This window comes from Triturus cristatus, chromosome 5_2, assembly GCF_964204655.1.
Source record: "Triturus cristatus chromosome 5_2, aTriCri1.1, whole genome shotgun sequence".
NCBI classification, from domain to species: Eukaryota; Metazoa; Chordata; class Amphibia; order Caudata; family Salamandridae; genus Triturus; species Triturus cristatus.
In genome coordinates this window covers 802,426,003-802,441,908 of record NC_140588.1, presented here as the reverse complement: position 1 = coordinate 802,441,908, position 15,906 = coordinate 802,426,003, and the positions used below count along the sequence as shown (strand labels likewise).

The 15,906-nt window shown below is 39.4% G+C and overlaps 1 protein-coding gene across 5 annotated transcripts in view; it reads right to left on the bottom strand.

Moving 5' to 3' along the window:
• Positions 1–2,244: 2,244 nt before the first annotated feature.
• Positions 2,245–15,906, bottom strand: part of ATP11C (ATPase phospholipid transporting 11C (ATP11C blood group)) — an 804,025-nt gene continuing 790,363 nt past the window's right edge. For 2 of the 5 annotated variants that reach the window (XM_085607959.1, XM_085607957.1), the window contains exons 29-30: positions 7,267–7,353; positions 2,245–4,590 (exon numbers count right to left, since the gene is read on the bottom strand). In XM_085607959.1, coding sequence (XP_085464085.1) covers positions 7,270–7,353 — 84 coding nt within the window. In that variant the 3' untranslated portion in view covers positions 2,245–4,590; positions 7,267–7,269. The remainder of the gene's footprint in view (positions 4,591–7,266; positions 7,354–15,906) is intronic. The other 3 variants (XM_085607958.1, XM_085607954.1, XM_085607956.1) reach the window with 2 other exon arrangements.

The following is a 15,906-nucleotide window of genomic DNA, read 5'->3' as shown; positions in this document are numbered from 1 at the left end:
ACAATGCTAGCACCCCGGTCAGACAAGAGAAAATGTATACGGATATAAGGCTCTAAAGGTGTGTCTCCCACTCTTGGTTGAGATAAAAGCTGCTGAGCAGTGAAGACTGGGTTAAAAACAATTATTAACCAGGAATAATCAACCAGGGTTTTACTCTGCTTAAGCAATTGCATTAAAGCATTTATCTGGACTTCATGCCTGCAACTCTGCTTGTGTTGTGGTGTGCCCCACATTTCAAAGGGCCACAAATAATTAAAAAAAAAATACATTCATCAAAATCAGGGTAGTAATTAAAGCCTGGTCTTGAATGCCAACAGTTGCCATGTCTGCCAAGATGAAAAAAAAGCCAGGGTTCATATATAACTTAATCGGAGTAGCTGTTTGACATTGTAGAGGGCATTTCAAAGAGGGCACAGAGATCCACCAACAAGCAGGTGCAGTAAGGTCCATGGAACCCCATTTGCCCCTCCAGGGGACTGCCCTTGGAGAGATTACACTACCTCTTTGTGGCACACAATCTGTACACCTATTGAGGGCATCCTTGCGCTTATATCCATAAGAGGAAAGGGGTTTCCCTCAGTTGCATGGGGCACGGTGTCTTAAGATAGTGCTGGCGCTATGAGCATTACAGAAGGAGCTGTGCAAGTGTCTGCAATACGGCGGTGCCCTGGAGAGCAGAAAACACCTCTTCAGTGGTAGTAAGAGCTATATAAATACAATCACAATACAATACAAAAATAGGAGCAAACGCCTGCTTCACCATCTAGAGACCTGTATGCGATACAGTCCCTGAAAAGTGCAAGCCTTCCCTCTGGATCTATCGAATTGCAGCTTCCCAAAGCAAGGACAGCACTTCCAGAAAGACCAAACCACATTTTGGGTACAACATAAATATCTTCAGGCACACAAATAGTGTTCTCATAAAAGTTTTCTTATTACACTCCATAGGACTTTGGAAATACGACAGCCGTAAGTGAGCGACACTGAATAATGATCAGGTGCTCGTAGTAGAGCATGGACTTATCAAAACTTCACTCATGTGAAGTTGGGAGTGGACCCATAGAGGTGGAAGAACAATGTTTAACTCTCAAAGTGTCTCGTGGCTCAAATGTAATTTAAACCAAAAGATCGATTCACAGAAGAAATGGAAAGAAAGCAAGAAATGTATGTGCATTGCTTACTTCTTTCGTACCTCTTCTTTTTCACAAAGACACCCCATCTCTTACCCCATCTCCAAATTTGGGAAGGGTCACTTTATATTTCCACCAGGAAATCCAACTTCTCATCCTTGTGAGGAAAAACTACAATCAAACGTTTTGTTAATACCCAAAACCTGCGAGTTCGGAGTGGTCACCAACTGTTGCTAGTGGACCTGCCCAGAACTCTTATAAATCCACTCCTCACACTAGACTGGCTCCAATGGAAATTCCACCATCCTAGTGAAAAGTACCATGTGAAAATCCGATTCACAAGTACAAATCACACCATTGTTGATTCTGTGAATGATTAAAGAACAGGAATTTGCACTCATACAAGGTATCTGGGCATCTTGTGCCCCCATTAGTGTTTTATGGTAATCCAGGTTGGGCCATACACGTGTTTACCGCCGAAGGAAGACCCTTCATCTGGAAAACCAACACATTCAGAATTTTCTCATTAACATTTCACCAGCTAAACATTATGCAAAAAGTTAATTGGAAAAACTGCCCAGTATCTGGGGGGAAACTGCGAAACCCGGTGTGGTAATAATGACTTCCCTGGTTATTTCCCTTTTCCCACTCTTGAACTTGCAATCAGGAGTGAATCCTGGACCAAGGAGTTATTAATGGTCACAACATATGCAATCGTCGGTGCGGGATTCCCCACTAATTATTGTGTTATTTGTAATGAGCAAGTAACTTGACAAATTTGTTGTGGCTGGGCCCCAAAAACCAAATCAGAATAAAAACTGTATCACAAGTAAAACAGAAATATAACACAAGCAATCTTTGAACTGCAGCTTACTGAACTGTAAACACGTTTCCTTGTCTAATTATTCTCCAATAGCAGCACTGCCCCCTAGCCAATTGTAAAAATATGTTGCCATTGTCTCCCCACTATTAGGATTGGAAAGCAAATACAGATATCCATTTTAAAAAACTGAAATGTTTTAGATTTTACATCACTGAAATCTGTGTTATTGGAAAATGCACTGTAATAAAATCGGTTATCCAGACAATAGGCAAAATGATTTTTCATACACAATTTGAAGATATATACAATGGAATGTTTAGGTTTACTGGCAAAATAAAATATTAAACATAATAAAAAATAAAACGTGGTTAATGTATGAATACAAACAATTACTTTAGCATTACAGAACTGATTTCTTCTCCTACGCACACTAGCCATTATTTAGGCATTACTGACCTCTGTACACGGTGCTAAATGCTGTTAATTGCCCGCCGGCAAGCACAGGCCTGAGCCAAAGGTGCATGTTGAGTAAAAGGCAATTAATAGTTGTTAACGTCTTGACAACATGCAAGCAATAGGTGTATTAGATCACATTCCCCTAATCGTATCCAACATATGAAAAAAATCGGACACTAAGCCCATCTGCTTCTTGTCCCCGCCACAGAAAAATGAAGGCAGGCAAACAACCTAAGTCAGGGTCAACATTCCAAACATTCTGATTGGCTGAGTCAAACGTTGTGCTAATTAGGGTTAGAAGGAAGTAGTAACAATGTTCAATAAAAAAAGTGCTGAAAAGACAAATACATTGATTAGTTTTCCCCTAAGAACACCTGTCCCTTCAATGTATATCAAATCAGACACACTATATAAAAACATAATAAATATTAGGCATGTTGATTAGAAGGGCACATGATTAAGGAAAACTGCAATAAAATAATTAAAAATTAAGATTTCAGGATTTTATACAATCTAATTTAGATTTTCCACTAAAATGGCAAATATATTGGAAGGATATACTATTAACAGAGCAGAATACCTTGCAGCGGTTAACAAACTGTTCAGAAATACAGCTTAATTTATAAACGGTAAACAATAAACAGTTAGTTGACAACTGTATTGGCATTGACCAGAAAAGAAGGCTTTATCACTCTTAAAGTTTGGCACTTACCTGCTCGTCAGTCTACCAATCAATTAGACCCTCTACTACACCGACATATACAAAATAAACAATAAAAATGCTTCTGACACACACTTGCACATTAACTACGTTTCAGTCAATTTCCATGGTCAGTGCAACTTTAATGGCTGGCTGGCCACCACACGTCGCCCGCCATATCTCAGTAAATGGGACACCGCCTAATGGTGGCACAATGTCCGCTGTAGCTAATGACGCACATTAGGAATTATCCAGAAACAAATAAATAATACTGTGTGAATGCAATATTTGCTTAGTAACAAAATCAGTGTGCACAAGGATGAACAGGTGTATTCATAGATTTTCTCTCACTGAATCCTTTATAGCCAAACGAGCCATCACATGGTCGTGAGTTGCTTTACTGGCGGCATGCATAGTAAGATAGATCATACGATATTGCAGCATATAGCAGGATATCACACGTGGTCAGAAACTGTGTGATGTGGATTTGAAGTAGGAACTACAAGGCAGGGAGTTCCACGGTGAAATGATACCCCACCGCTGGGCTATGAAAATGTAACATTAGAGTTTCAGCAAAGATTATCTACGTTGCAACACATTTTGCATCTTTGTAGATAATTGAGTTTAAGGGATATTTCGAGACAGGAATTGTTTGGTGCCAAGTTCCATCTCAACACAAAGTTAGTTTTTGGTCAAGTATAAAAAAAAAGTAGCCTACATGCACTTATGCAGCAGAAAGATTGACTAAAGGTTCAGGCCAAATGGACTTGTAATATGTAACTGGGATCTAGAGACCCCTTTTCCTTAAACCTTGGCAAATATCAATAATTTAAGCTGGCTAAATTTGATGTATAGCAAGGGAAGCCTGATTTCAGTTGCCACATGTATCTTTGAACACTGTCGTGCAAGTCTGCTGTGGAGTCATGTTGGTGGATTATAACTGCATTGTTGTTGGTCGATGACACTTGTGATGATCAGGTCAACTTCATCCAGGCACTGATGGTCACTGAGATAGAACCACTTGCGGGAGGAACCCGCCCGCTCTCGCACGAGTGAGAGCTTCTTCTTGAGATCAGATCAGATTGAATTCTTGGTTGAGATTCGGGCAACGCTTCTTTCTTGTTCTTTTTTAATGGAACAACAATGCACAAAGTTGAGTATTACTTCCCCAACTGGTTCCTGAAGCCAACTTAAAATCAGATGCCATGTTCCTTTCTTTTTGCATTTCATTTCAAACGTGTTACACTTTTTAAGATGTTTCTAGTTACATGCTTTGGCTCAAGATTTCCATTAAGAAGAATAAATCATTTTCTAATTAACTGAAATGTGGGTGGAAACTGCCACTGTGTAAAATGGCGGCATCAGACGTACAAGGAGGCTTTGCCCTAATTGAAGGTACACTTCTCCCTCTGTATTTCCAGAGTGCACTCGTTCTCGGTATGCTTGTATGCAAGTAAGAATGGCTTCTTCAAGTGCCTGATCTGTAAGAAAACAAACAGCTTATTAAACTCACTTTATCTCAAGGAATCTACAATAACAAAGTGAAAACTAAACAAATCAAATATGTGAATTTAATAGTAAACGAGAATCAATGAACATCAAGACACTAAACATAAAAAAACTAAAGGATATGCAACTTTATTTTTAACTAGGGGAGAAAATGCGGCATTAAGGCGAGAACTGCCACCTTTGATACTGGAGAACCAGGCTCGAGTCTCCGCGTTGGCTCAACATCCTGTGATTCTGGGCAAATCACTTAATTTCCCCGTGTCCAATGTAAATCGTGCTCATGTAAAGCGCTCCAATCCCTTCGGCTCGAGTTCGCGATATATAATACTGCGAAAAAATAAAATATCAAAACCATGTAACAAGCTCAGAGCAGAGGCAGACCGTACTACGATTGTTCGTACTCAGTGGTAGCGGCTTTGAGTAGTAGAATGGAACCGGAAACTAGAAGGCTGATGGGTTAATCTGATGACTCTGTAGGAGTCCTCACTTATATCCTATGATGGCTGTAAGAAGTTAGTCTCTCAACAGGAGACTTGATCAGCAAGACATTTTGGATTTGAGTAAATGTCCTTGAAAGAACAGTCGTGGAGTGTGTTTATTCAGGAGTCGGTCATTAACAGCAGACATACTTATCTGCCATTAAGAGGAATGGCAATTCATTTGAAGCTGGTACACCACTTCTCTTCCTAAATGGACATGCACACAAACCCTTTCCTTACATGCCTGCTAGTTTCACTAGATTTCAATATCCCACGTCCGTGTTTCCTAAGACTGGTCTATACATTTCAAAATAGGTCTTTTATCCTCTCTTGATAGAGTAATACACTTCTACCACCCACCTGCAGCACGTGTACAAGCTTTGTGCTAAGGCAGGCATCCGTTCTCTTCTACTTAATCGTGGCGCACTTGGTGGCTTCGACGTCTGGCCTTTTACTGCAACGACCTTTGTGTTTGACTAATGTCCTTTCCGAATTCACATGAGGTGTGCACTTACACTTACCTCATAGTAAGAGCATTATCACAATCTTCCCAAACCACCACACTGCCTGGTGGAAAATGAACAATCAAGCCACGTGCTCAGTCAATACAATTAGTGCTAATTAATCAAGAGTCAATAACAGCTGCTATATACAGCAATATAAAACGGCAGAAACGGTGCCAGCAAGCACTACAGAAACACAACTCATCATTTCTCGAGGTTGTAGTGGTGAGCTGATCACCCAGCCATGAAATGGTACCTGCCCAGGAGGGCTACAACCTTGCGGAATGTTGTTGACAGTCTATAGGGAAATATCTGGGAGAGTGTCCTGGGCTGTGTCCAGGTGGGTGGGGCATTTTCTGGAAAATACTTTCAACTTCATCCCTGGAGCGTCTACTTTTATTACCCTGGAAATCACCTGGATGGAACTGTCAAGGAGAAGCCTCTAAAAGGATGGAGATTGGATTTCAACCCTAGTTATTATTGGATTGGGATTGAGTTCCTGAAGGTTTGCCCCACGCATGTCCTTTGGCCTGCCATCTTGACTTTGCTCCTTCTGATCTGGCCTACCCTGAGTCAAGGAGGACCTTGGTTTGTCAACTTGTTCTTGGAGGGTTCTGGTTGGTCCTTTAGGTCTCCAAGAGCCTCAGCCTTGGCCTAATCCTCAACTGAGGACCCAGTTTCCAACACTGGCCTTCTAGAGTTACAATAACATGCCCTTCAGAGTGTTTGTCATGTGGCGGCAAACAAGTAACTTGTTCATTCAGCAAGAACAGCCACTCCTGGATATGTCAGTGATGTTTGCAGACGCAATTTACAGTCACATATGACCACAACGGTATGTGGCTAAATACAGGAAACATAAGGAGATACATGATTAGAAAATACACTCATTTGAAAATGTTAGATTTAGAACTACAGCTTCCCCTTGTCCTACACAACCCACAATAAGCAACAATCAACAAATACCTACATACGAAATATTATGTAATCGAGGAAACTGCATTGCCACTGGATTTGGATCACGTCACCGCTGATAGTTAAAATGTTCAGTAGGTATTAGCTAAGGAATGTCCAGAGTAGCTCCATCGAGCCACATCTGTGCTAGATTTTCAGGATAACCGCTTACTGTCTAATTGATTTAAACTTCAATGTGGTCAAAGTTAATTTATCTTATCATAATATCCTCAAAATCCAGTATTGCTCTGGCCTCTTGGACCTAAGTCGGACGCCCAGTTCTAGTCACGCAATAAATGTTCTTTTAAAAAGCATACCAAATATTTGTAAGGTTTTTCATTAAAGGTTCTGCTACTGTGGTAGAGGTCATTGACTATGCTGAAAAGCATGTCCCAGTGCTGATCCAAAACACCAAGCTGTGTGAACAACACAACGCCTGTGGCAAAGCCAGGTCCCCAACTAGACATACTTCGTTGTGAATTGTTCAGATTAGGCAACAGTCAATCTCTCAGAATCTTTTGTATTGATTTGATGACCTCAGGAGTTAGAGGAATAATTAAAATCTACTTATATACCCAGCATGCATTAAATCTATATGTTGTAAGCGAAGATGAAAGAATCAACACCAGAAAATGAAAGAGAGGCATTTTTGATTGGGTGAAGATTTAAGACAGCATTAGGCTTCCACCCTAACCTTAGCAGGAACGGGTACCTGTTACAAAACATTAGACTCATCAGAGAACGTGCGTAAAAGAAGAGGTCGAACAGCAGATCTGGCTGAAGTGCCGCTCAACGTTTTCTGTAAAGGTGAGAGCACACGAGTGGTTTAACTTTTCCAGTGGTGAGCAACTACACTAACATCAAACAACCACATACTTTACATATCTTCCCTGTTGTAAGTTTAGACCACCTCCCATTCATATTGAAGAAAAATACATGCAGTACCATGTGGGACAAAGTGACCCAATAACACACGTGGCACTCACTTGGCATGGTGTGTCGACAGTTACGTTGAGTACACATACACATTTACTAAGCTAGCAGGATTAACCAAACACCAAGGTAGCAAGAGCCTGCCTCGACTAACCTCTACTTACAGCTCCATATCTTTTCATGAAGCCACAGGAGTTTAGACGCAGAGCACTAAACCAGAAGGCAATCTGTGAAGACAGCCAGTGCTGGAGGAAAGCGGCTAGAGTCGGATAGCCACTTCCCTAAATGGCACTTTATGTTATTCATTAATAATCAATCAACTTACCAACCCATACACTGAGAAATACTTAGAGCATCCTTAAGCATACTAATGAGGGCCAAACGGTTGCAAATGCAGCAAGCACTGGTAAATACACTTTTTTTTTTCTTGCTCTTTCTTAGTTAGACTTTGTCACACAATTTAACATTCCTCAGCAGGGACATTCATCTTGAAGCACATCAGAATAATATTTTAGTGTATGAGTTTTCAGGGGTAAGCCGAGCTGAACTGTTCAAATCATTAAGAGATCTATAAAGCAGAAATACGACTTGGATCCATCATTTATCCATTATGTTCAGATTATTGAGTATCAATCTTTTTTGTTTTGTTTGGTGACAGCTTTCTGCGCCTTAAACTTAGGGTCACCAAACAGAAGGGAACAGGCCTAGCAGGTACTGCCCCAGTCTTGCTCATGGTACACCTGCCTCAGCTTTTGGCCTCATGGGAGGTGAAGGTGGGAACAGGAGTAGAAAGTAGTTTGCGATCTAAAGGTAACTAGTACCATTATGCCATAGTCAACTGTCCCATCAATTCTCAAACCTGTTTCACTTAGTAAGGATGATTCCTGATCCTTTTCCCTGGTTGACCAGTTTATGTCCATCATCCGTACTCATTATGTCAACAAATGGAAACATGCACGCCTATAATGAAACGCTTTGCTGAAAAAAGCTTATTCTTGTGAGATGAGCATGTGATCTTTTAAAGTCAACACGTTGGCCATGGAGTCACAGATCATGTTCCACTCTGTTGTACTTTGCTGATGAGTATGAAGGTGAAGATGGTCAGTTGAGCTTTAACAAAAGATCACTACAAATCCTCTCTGTTTTCAGGGATGTGAATCATGACTCATAGTTGGTCAGTGGGGCTAGGTTCAAGTTGTATCACTTTAAAAACTCCCCTTTCTTGAGTTATTAGAGCCATGATCAAAAAGCCTAATCTTATACGGCCACAGAGTATACAGGTGCTCCTCAGTGAGTGCAAACTTCTGTAGGTGATTGCAACCTCTTCACTAGAGACACGCTTAGCCTATCATCAATTTCAGGACAGCAAGCTGTGTAGATTGTGTTCATATCAAGGAGTGAAGAAAATCTGGTTATGCTACATATGTTACATCTATTGGTGTTTTCAAAACCGTGAAATATGCCTTGCTTGTGAGCCATTTCGAAAATATTGCTGGGGTAGAAATGACAGTCCTAGTATAGCACTCCTAGTTATTTTGAAACACATGCGACATTGTCAAACATGTCACAAGCCACATAATCCCCTCTGCCCCAGAATCATCAACATAAGAATTCTCCAGGGTTCCACTCTGTTCCCATATATGTTAATATGTCTCTAAAGCCACAGTAAGACCTGGTTAAACAGCACAATTTAATTTCTGAATGGTACGTCGATGATGACCAGAATTTACTGAAAAGCACGCTCTCGTTAAGACTGTTGGCACATCTACCCTCTCGTTTCACCTGTTTTGCAACAATAGCGAGGAATAGTTTATAGGTAAATGTTCCAAAGACAAAAGCCATCTCTTTTGAGAACTGAGCCTGTCCTTACAAACAGCTGCACCTAAACAATTTGTTTAAAATATTTGGTTCAGCAGTCCCTTTGGCATACACATTCAATAATCTGAGTGTCTACTTTCACGAAAGGCTATCCAAAGGCTCCTGAACTGAGTGTTCAATAATATAATGTACCACCTCTCCTTTGTAAAGTGGGCCATACACATGCCAGTTGCCCAACGAAAATTGTTAGTTAGGCAGACTTGTTAAATCGAGAAGGGACTATGCCAGGGCACCTAACCTGAGAAATGTGAGAAAAATGAGCATGAAGCTGCTTAGAAGATATTTCCATCCGCATACAGATAACCAGTTCAAGTATTGGCTTACAATGAATCGCATGTTGCTAATATTTGAGCATGAGAGGAGTATTCGGGCTCTCACAGCTCACTTCCAATTTGAATAGGAGAGCATGGAGCAGAATTTCCAAGGTGTTCATATTTCTGAACTCGTTCTTGCTACCGGTTGCATCTTCCTATCTGCCCCAAGCTAATGAGACACTCTTTCTGGCCACCTTCTATTTTCTGGGGAACAACTCCGCAACAAGAATTGCCTACCCTCAGGCATCTACTGAGGGTTCCTCGCCACTTGCTGCAGTGGATCAGGTGCTATGTCTCTCCCTCTGCTTCTCTCTGCCTTCTAAGACCCATCCTCCCCACCTCCTCTCCCATCACTGCTGACCATTCAACCCAAGAAAGCAGATAGGAATGGACATGGATGGTAGGTGTTTGAGATGCTCCTTGGTTGCCTTCTTTCTTCTTCCTGATTCATTGTCTGGAAGGACCTCACTTCCTACCTCTCCTCCTCACCCTGTTCAACACACATTTTGTCCTCAGGCACAACGACACAATGGCCACAACTATATCTATTACTTTTCATTGTGTGGCAGCATCCTTCGCCTTTCACTAGAGATGGAGGCTCTTTAATCATCACCAGCATTACTGAGACTTGGCATATGTCATTTGTTGCTTGAAGTTGGGCACTGCCATTCCGATTTCTTTTCAACCACTTCACTGTACAACCCCTATTTTAATCCAAGAGGTTTTCTATTATTTCACACCTGACGTGGACATTTTTTCGTTTCAACTGCCCTTGTACTCTCGACTTCAAGTAAGCCTGTCTGTGTGATGCAGTCGTTAATTACACAGTGAACACAAAATGAATGTTATCTAATTCCCCGCTGACATAGGTTTGAATGATCATTTGTAGGGGATTACTAATGTGCATAGGGAAGAGTGATACTAGTAATATTATATTGCCATGTACATGATAATGTAGGATCATAATGGGGGGTACATTTAGACAGGATGTGTCAGCAATCTTCTTCAAAATTTACTGGCAATACAATGTTACTAGTATCACTCTTGCCTATGCACTCTGGTAATCGCCTTTAAATTCTCCATTGAAGGATTCTTCATAAACAATAATTGAAAGTAGTATGGTACCGGTCTGTGAGGATACAAATATGCATTGGTATCATGACGGGAAGGAGACTCAACTTAGCGACAACAGATAATGCCAAATGGGGCACGATAACTGCATAACGAATAGATTGTGGGCAACGTTTTGTATACAATGGCATAGTTTTGACTGTACGTGTTCTTTTAGAAGAATGATAATTATGGTCATGCCAAGTGTTATGGAGATTCACTTAGATTTATTTTGATTCATTATGTTCCGGATCTTCGAGGATGGTGGGCATATGCGGTAATATACATTTTGTGACAACCAACTGTATAAATTCCTCAACATACGTATTATTGACAATAAGGAAATTGGACCTTTACGAATTACACAAATTAATACATGTTAATTTTTCAATTACATGTATTGTTTTATTTTATAATATACTATGTACTGATAAATTGGTTAATGCTTGGAATTCCTTATTTGTATGCTGTAATTACGGAAGTTTCTTTCCCTGAGTATGATGTATATTAGTCTCTACAAATGGTGGTGCACGTTAAACAGAAGGCGGGACATATATCTTAGGTTTGAATTTAGCAACACCTTTGAGATATATTTAAATATATATATCTCAAAGGTCTTGACTAACGCCATATCTAAAAATGGTATTTAAATATGAGTTACTTGTTATATTGGCATTGTTCTGCCACGCAAATGGCAAAAAATATTTTGTGTGTAGAAACCAGACTGAAAAGACTCTAAAATGACTGAAAATTCTCTAGAAATAGTACTGAAATAGGTAACGCCACCAGATCAGATGTTGATTGAATTGTAACACGCACAACATGTGTTATTGTACGTCTAGATAATGACCGTCTAGACTGCTATCACGCCCGCATCAAGCTTTAGTACCACAGCAAACGCTAGAAGTCTTGTTGAGGTCAGGAATGCACCAAAACTGGAATAAAGGCAGCCAATGTTTTGTGTGGGATAGGGTTAGAGTACGGCATTGTAACTTGAAGCGTGACAGCCTACTAGAATGAATCAAAGACAAACATAATAAAAAAAAAGGGTGACAAAATTGAGTAGTAGTTGGAGGAACACCAGATAACAAGGTTTGTGGCATGGGGGTTCTGCTGTTGAGCTCGAAATTCACTTACGTCAATGACTCCATTGGAGCTACACTGTTGGCAGCACACCAGATGACCTAAGTGGAAAGAAATGTAGTTCGAAGCCTGAAAGATACTTCTAGATGAGTAATCAGTGGGAAAAATCCAATTAGAAATCTAGGTATCAATATACTTCTGATATGTCAGGGAAACATAAATATATAAGAAATACACACACATATCAAAACCTCTTTTTCAGAGACGACTCTTGCATAGCTAATCAGATGATGAAGTCCTTAGAGTGTTTCCAGTGAGAAAACAAACATGTTAGATTGTTAATTTACTTTACTAAGGTTTACAACACTGTAGTTATTTTACTACGTAGAGTCAGGGTCTGTGTATATGCAATAAAAAAAGATAGGTGGCATTGTTTTGCAAAGATAGAGTGCTCTGACCTAGTGAATTCCCAAACAGATCCAGTATCTCTATACTCAGGAGATACACAGGAGAATAAAGTGATTAATGATCTCTATTTAGCTGATCCGCTGATATGTCCCTGTGTGAGTGAGTCAGAGGAGAAAAGTTAGGTATACTCGTGAAAGAAAACGAAAACTTATTTCAGCACATGCATTATGTCCATCTATCACGACAAGAGAAGTTTGACATCCAACTGTTTAATCTCTAAGGTATTTCTAAGTCATACAATTTATTTTCACTCTTTTTTGGCTTGACTTTTTATAGTTATGGCACTGTTTCATCACACAGAAGATGCTCAACTTTAAGAAAAAAGTTTGGCCTGTTTGTCTAATATATAACTTCACTGTCACCCTACCTATCGGGGGATACAGAGACATGGTTCTCCTTCACTGACAATCTGGATATTACATGCCAATCTGGATATTTCCCTGCACTTCAATGTGTTGAAATTGAAGATCCTGCATACTCCACACGTTTGTGCTCATAGGTGGATGTCAATAAAAGTAGGCACTCACGTGGCCTGATTCAAAGGAAAAGCCTAGAGCCCGAGCACATATCCCACTAATCAGAAACATACAAAGAATCCCATACCTAGTCCTGGGAAGCGGCAACTGTTGCCTATCCAGGTGTAAACTGTTCCGCATTTTCAGGATGGGAAGCTACTTGCGAAACATTTGTGAACACTAACAAACTTTCACATTTGCATATGTTCAGCAGAAACCTCATACAGATTTGCTCAAGCAGAAATTGAACCATAATAGCAGATTTTACTGGTCAGTAAATCGATTGCACTACTGACTATCAAGGTTATGAATAACGTGGTAAAAGAATATGGTGGACAAAATACTGAAGACCAAATATAAAAATGTAAGTGCATATGAGGGAAGTATAGATTTATTATTCCTAACTTCACATCTATGCACGTTGAAGATGCATACATTGTCAAGATACATATTAGTGGAGTTAGGTATTGAAAATCTATACTTATTTACGTTTTGATATTTTGGTTTCAAAGATTTTGTTCTAGATATTTTCTCCTAAAAAGTTTATAAAACCTATTTCTATACAATGATGGTTGCAGGATAGAATTCCCTTGCTCAATAATTCTTTTTAAATACATTTTTTGCAACTTAATGTTTTACACAAAACCACAATATTAAGTTAGATAATCATTGGACAATATATTATATATATATAAATATATATATTGTATTATATATTAACGGCAGGTTACTCTTGATAGGAGCAATAGTGGAAATTGTAACAATAGATTTGACATTACTTTCCTCAGTTGGCAACACAATATTGTGTACTCTGTTGGTACCTATTCCTGAGTCTGACTTGGCCTAAAAAAATAAGATGGCAAAGCCAAGCTAGATGCAAGCTGTTTCCAACACCATTTGACCTCATACTATCTTTCCTAAGTTCTTAGACCCAGGGTCGATCAAATGTCTCTTGCCACAGACCAGTTAGAAAAGCCGCTCATTTCAATAGTTGGATCTGCTAACCACTGGCCCCATCTTCAGTGGTAACACAAAGCTGCTGTCCACTATGTGTGACTCAGAATTTTCATGATTTGCTGCAGTGGCTTCAGTGGCAAGACCAAATATTCTAGGGTTTATGTAAGAAAGATTACATAAATAAGTATACAAATCAGAAATTGGTGGCGAATCTGAAGTGACCCACAAGTGCAATAATGATTCCTTTGACAAGACAGTCCACTGTGAATGTATTAGTAAAGACGAGATCAGGGTAGAGAACATCCTCAAAGAATATGAATACGAAGAGCAATCCAGGTCAATATCTCAAAGGATTTTGAAACATGAAAATATGCAATATGCTGTCTAAATTGATTTTGAGGGTAGACTAATATAATTTATCATGGTTTGGAAGTCAAAAAGATTTGCTGTTATCCACTAACAACATCAATGGCTAAATATGACAACTGTTAAGAGAAACATAGTTGGAGACGGGGCGAATTAGGAAACTAGGTGCTCATGCACAGTACACAAATATTTTAACACATATTCAATGTATTGGCAGTCTTTAAAGAGGAGGGATGTCAACCCTACATCCCCAAAACCTGGACAGCTACAATTATAAAAAGCCCCCAAGCACGCACAAACTTATTCAATGTTACTTAAATTACTAATTGATCTACTGAGCGCAGCTATAGAGTTAAGAGTAACTATGCAGGCTGCAACCGGGACAGGCGCAGTACACCTGTTTGCTAAATTTTGGCTAGCAGGGATTAATACTGTAATTTTAAATGATTCTGTATAAGGAGTGAAAGGTACATACAGATTGGGGGCTGCTACCACACCCACACACTGAGTTGTGGCTAGCAAGGATTAATGGTGCAATTTTAAACCGTTCTGCATAATGAATGAACAGATTACAGTTGTGGCAGCCGATTTGTAAGTAATGGATTTGCCGTTGATGGCAGGTGTATGAAGTGCTTTGAATGAAGCGGACTCACTGGATTTGTCATGAGGTGTTTGGGGAACGTTGATGTACGTGTTACAACAATTTTAAATGGTTCTGCATAATGAGCGAACGGATTACAGTAGTGGCAGTCGATGTTTATGGAAAGAATTTGCCGTTAAGGGTAGGTATATGAAGGGACTTGAATAATGTATGGATTTATCTTCTAGTTTCTTAAGATATTTATTGAAATCTAAGCTCAATAGTAGACTCTCTCATTTTTTGTGAGGTGATTGGGGAATGCTGATATACATGTTATAACGCATGAGCCTTTGTTTTAAATATTCCGGCACTTATTTAAAAGATAATGACTGTTATGACCTTTTGTTGATTAAGATTTTGTTTGATTACAGATTACAGCCCTGGAGGATATGATGAAGGTATTTTCATAAGTGTGGTGGCTGGTATAACTATTTGATAACACACACTAATATTCTGCTCTTATTTCTAGATATATGCCTGGACCACTTAAGGTAACAATGTGTGTTTTGAGTAAAAGAGATGCTTGCTTTGGGTTGCGGATTTGTTATTGTACACTTTGGGTGTTGTATATTATGTTAAATCTTTAATTCATTTGAATTCCTTCTTTGATGTAGTGACAATAGACATAAGACACAGACGCTGCATGTATACTATGGTGCTCATAATGTTAGATGATGATTTTTATTTAGCCTATACCTTAAACACTTATGTGATAAATGATGCATGGGTTTCCACCATGTGTTGACCTTTGGCCCTTAAACATGTATATTTGGACTTATAAGTTACACTATTGTTCTATTCCAGCCCTGAGGAAGTTGTGGGGTGAATTCCCCAGCGACGAAACATGTGTTGGCTGGCTGTGGTCACTGAATAATAAAGAACGAACCTGAGAAATACATGAACTTCTGAGTTAATTATACTACTGCAGTTTGAATCAGTTTTTCGTGTGTTTGGAGGCTTGTTACAATTGTTAAGAGAAACATACTCAATTTATTTTTTAAGATTATTTTGTGCTATAACAGGTGAAACACAAAGCAGGACAAATCCATAAAGGTGCTGTGGTTTAGAAATATGCAAATATTCACACT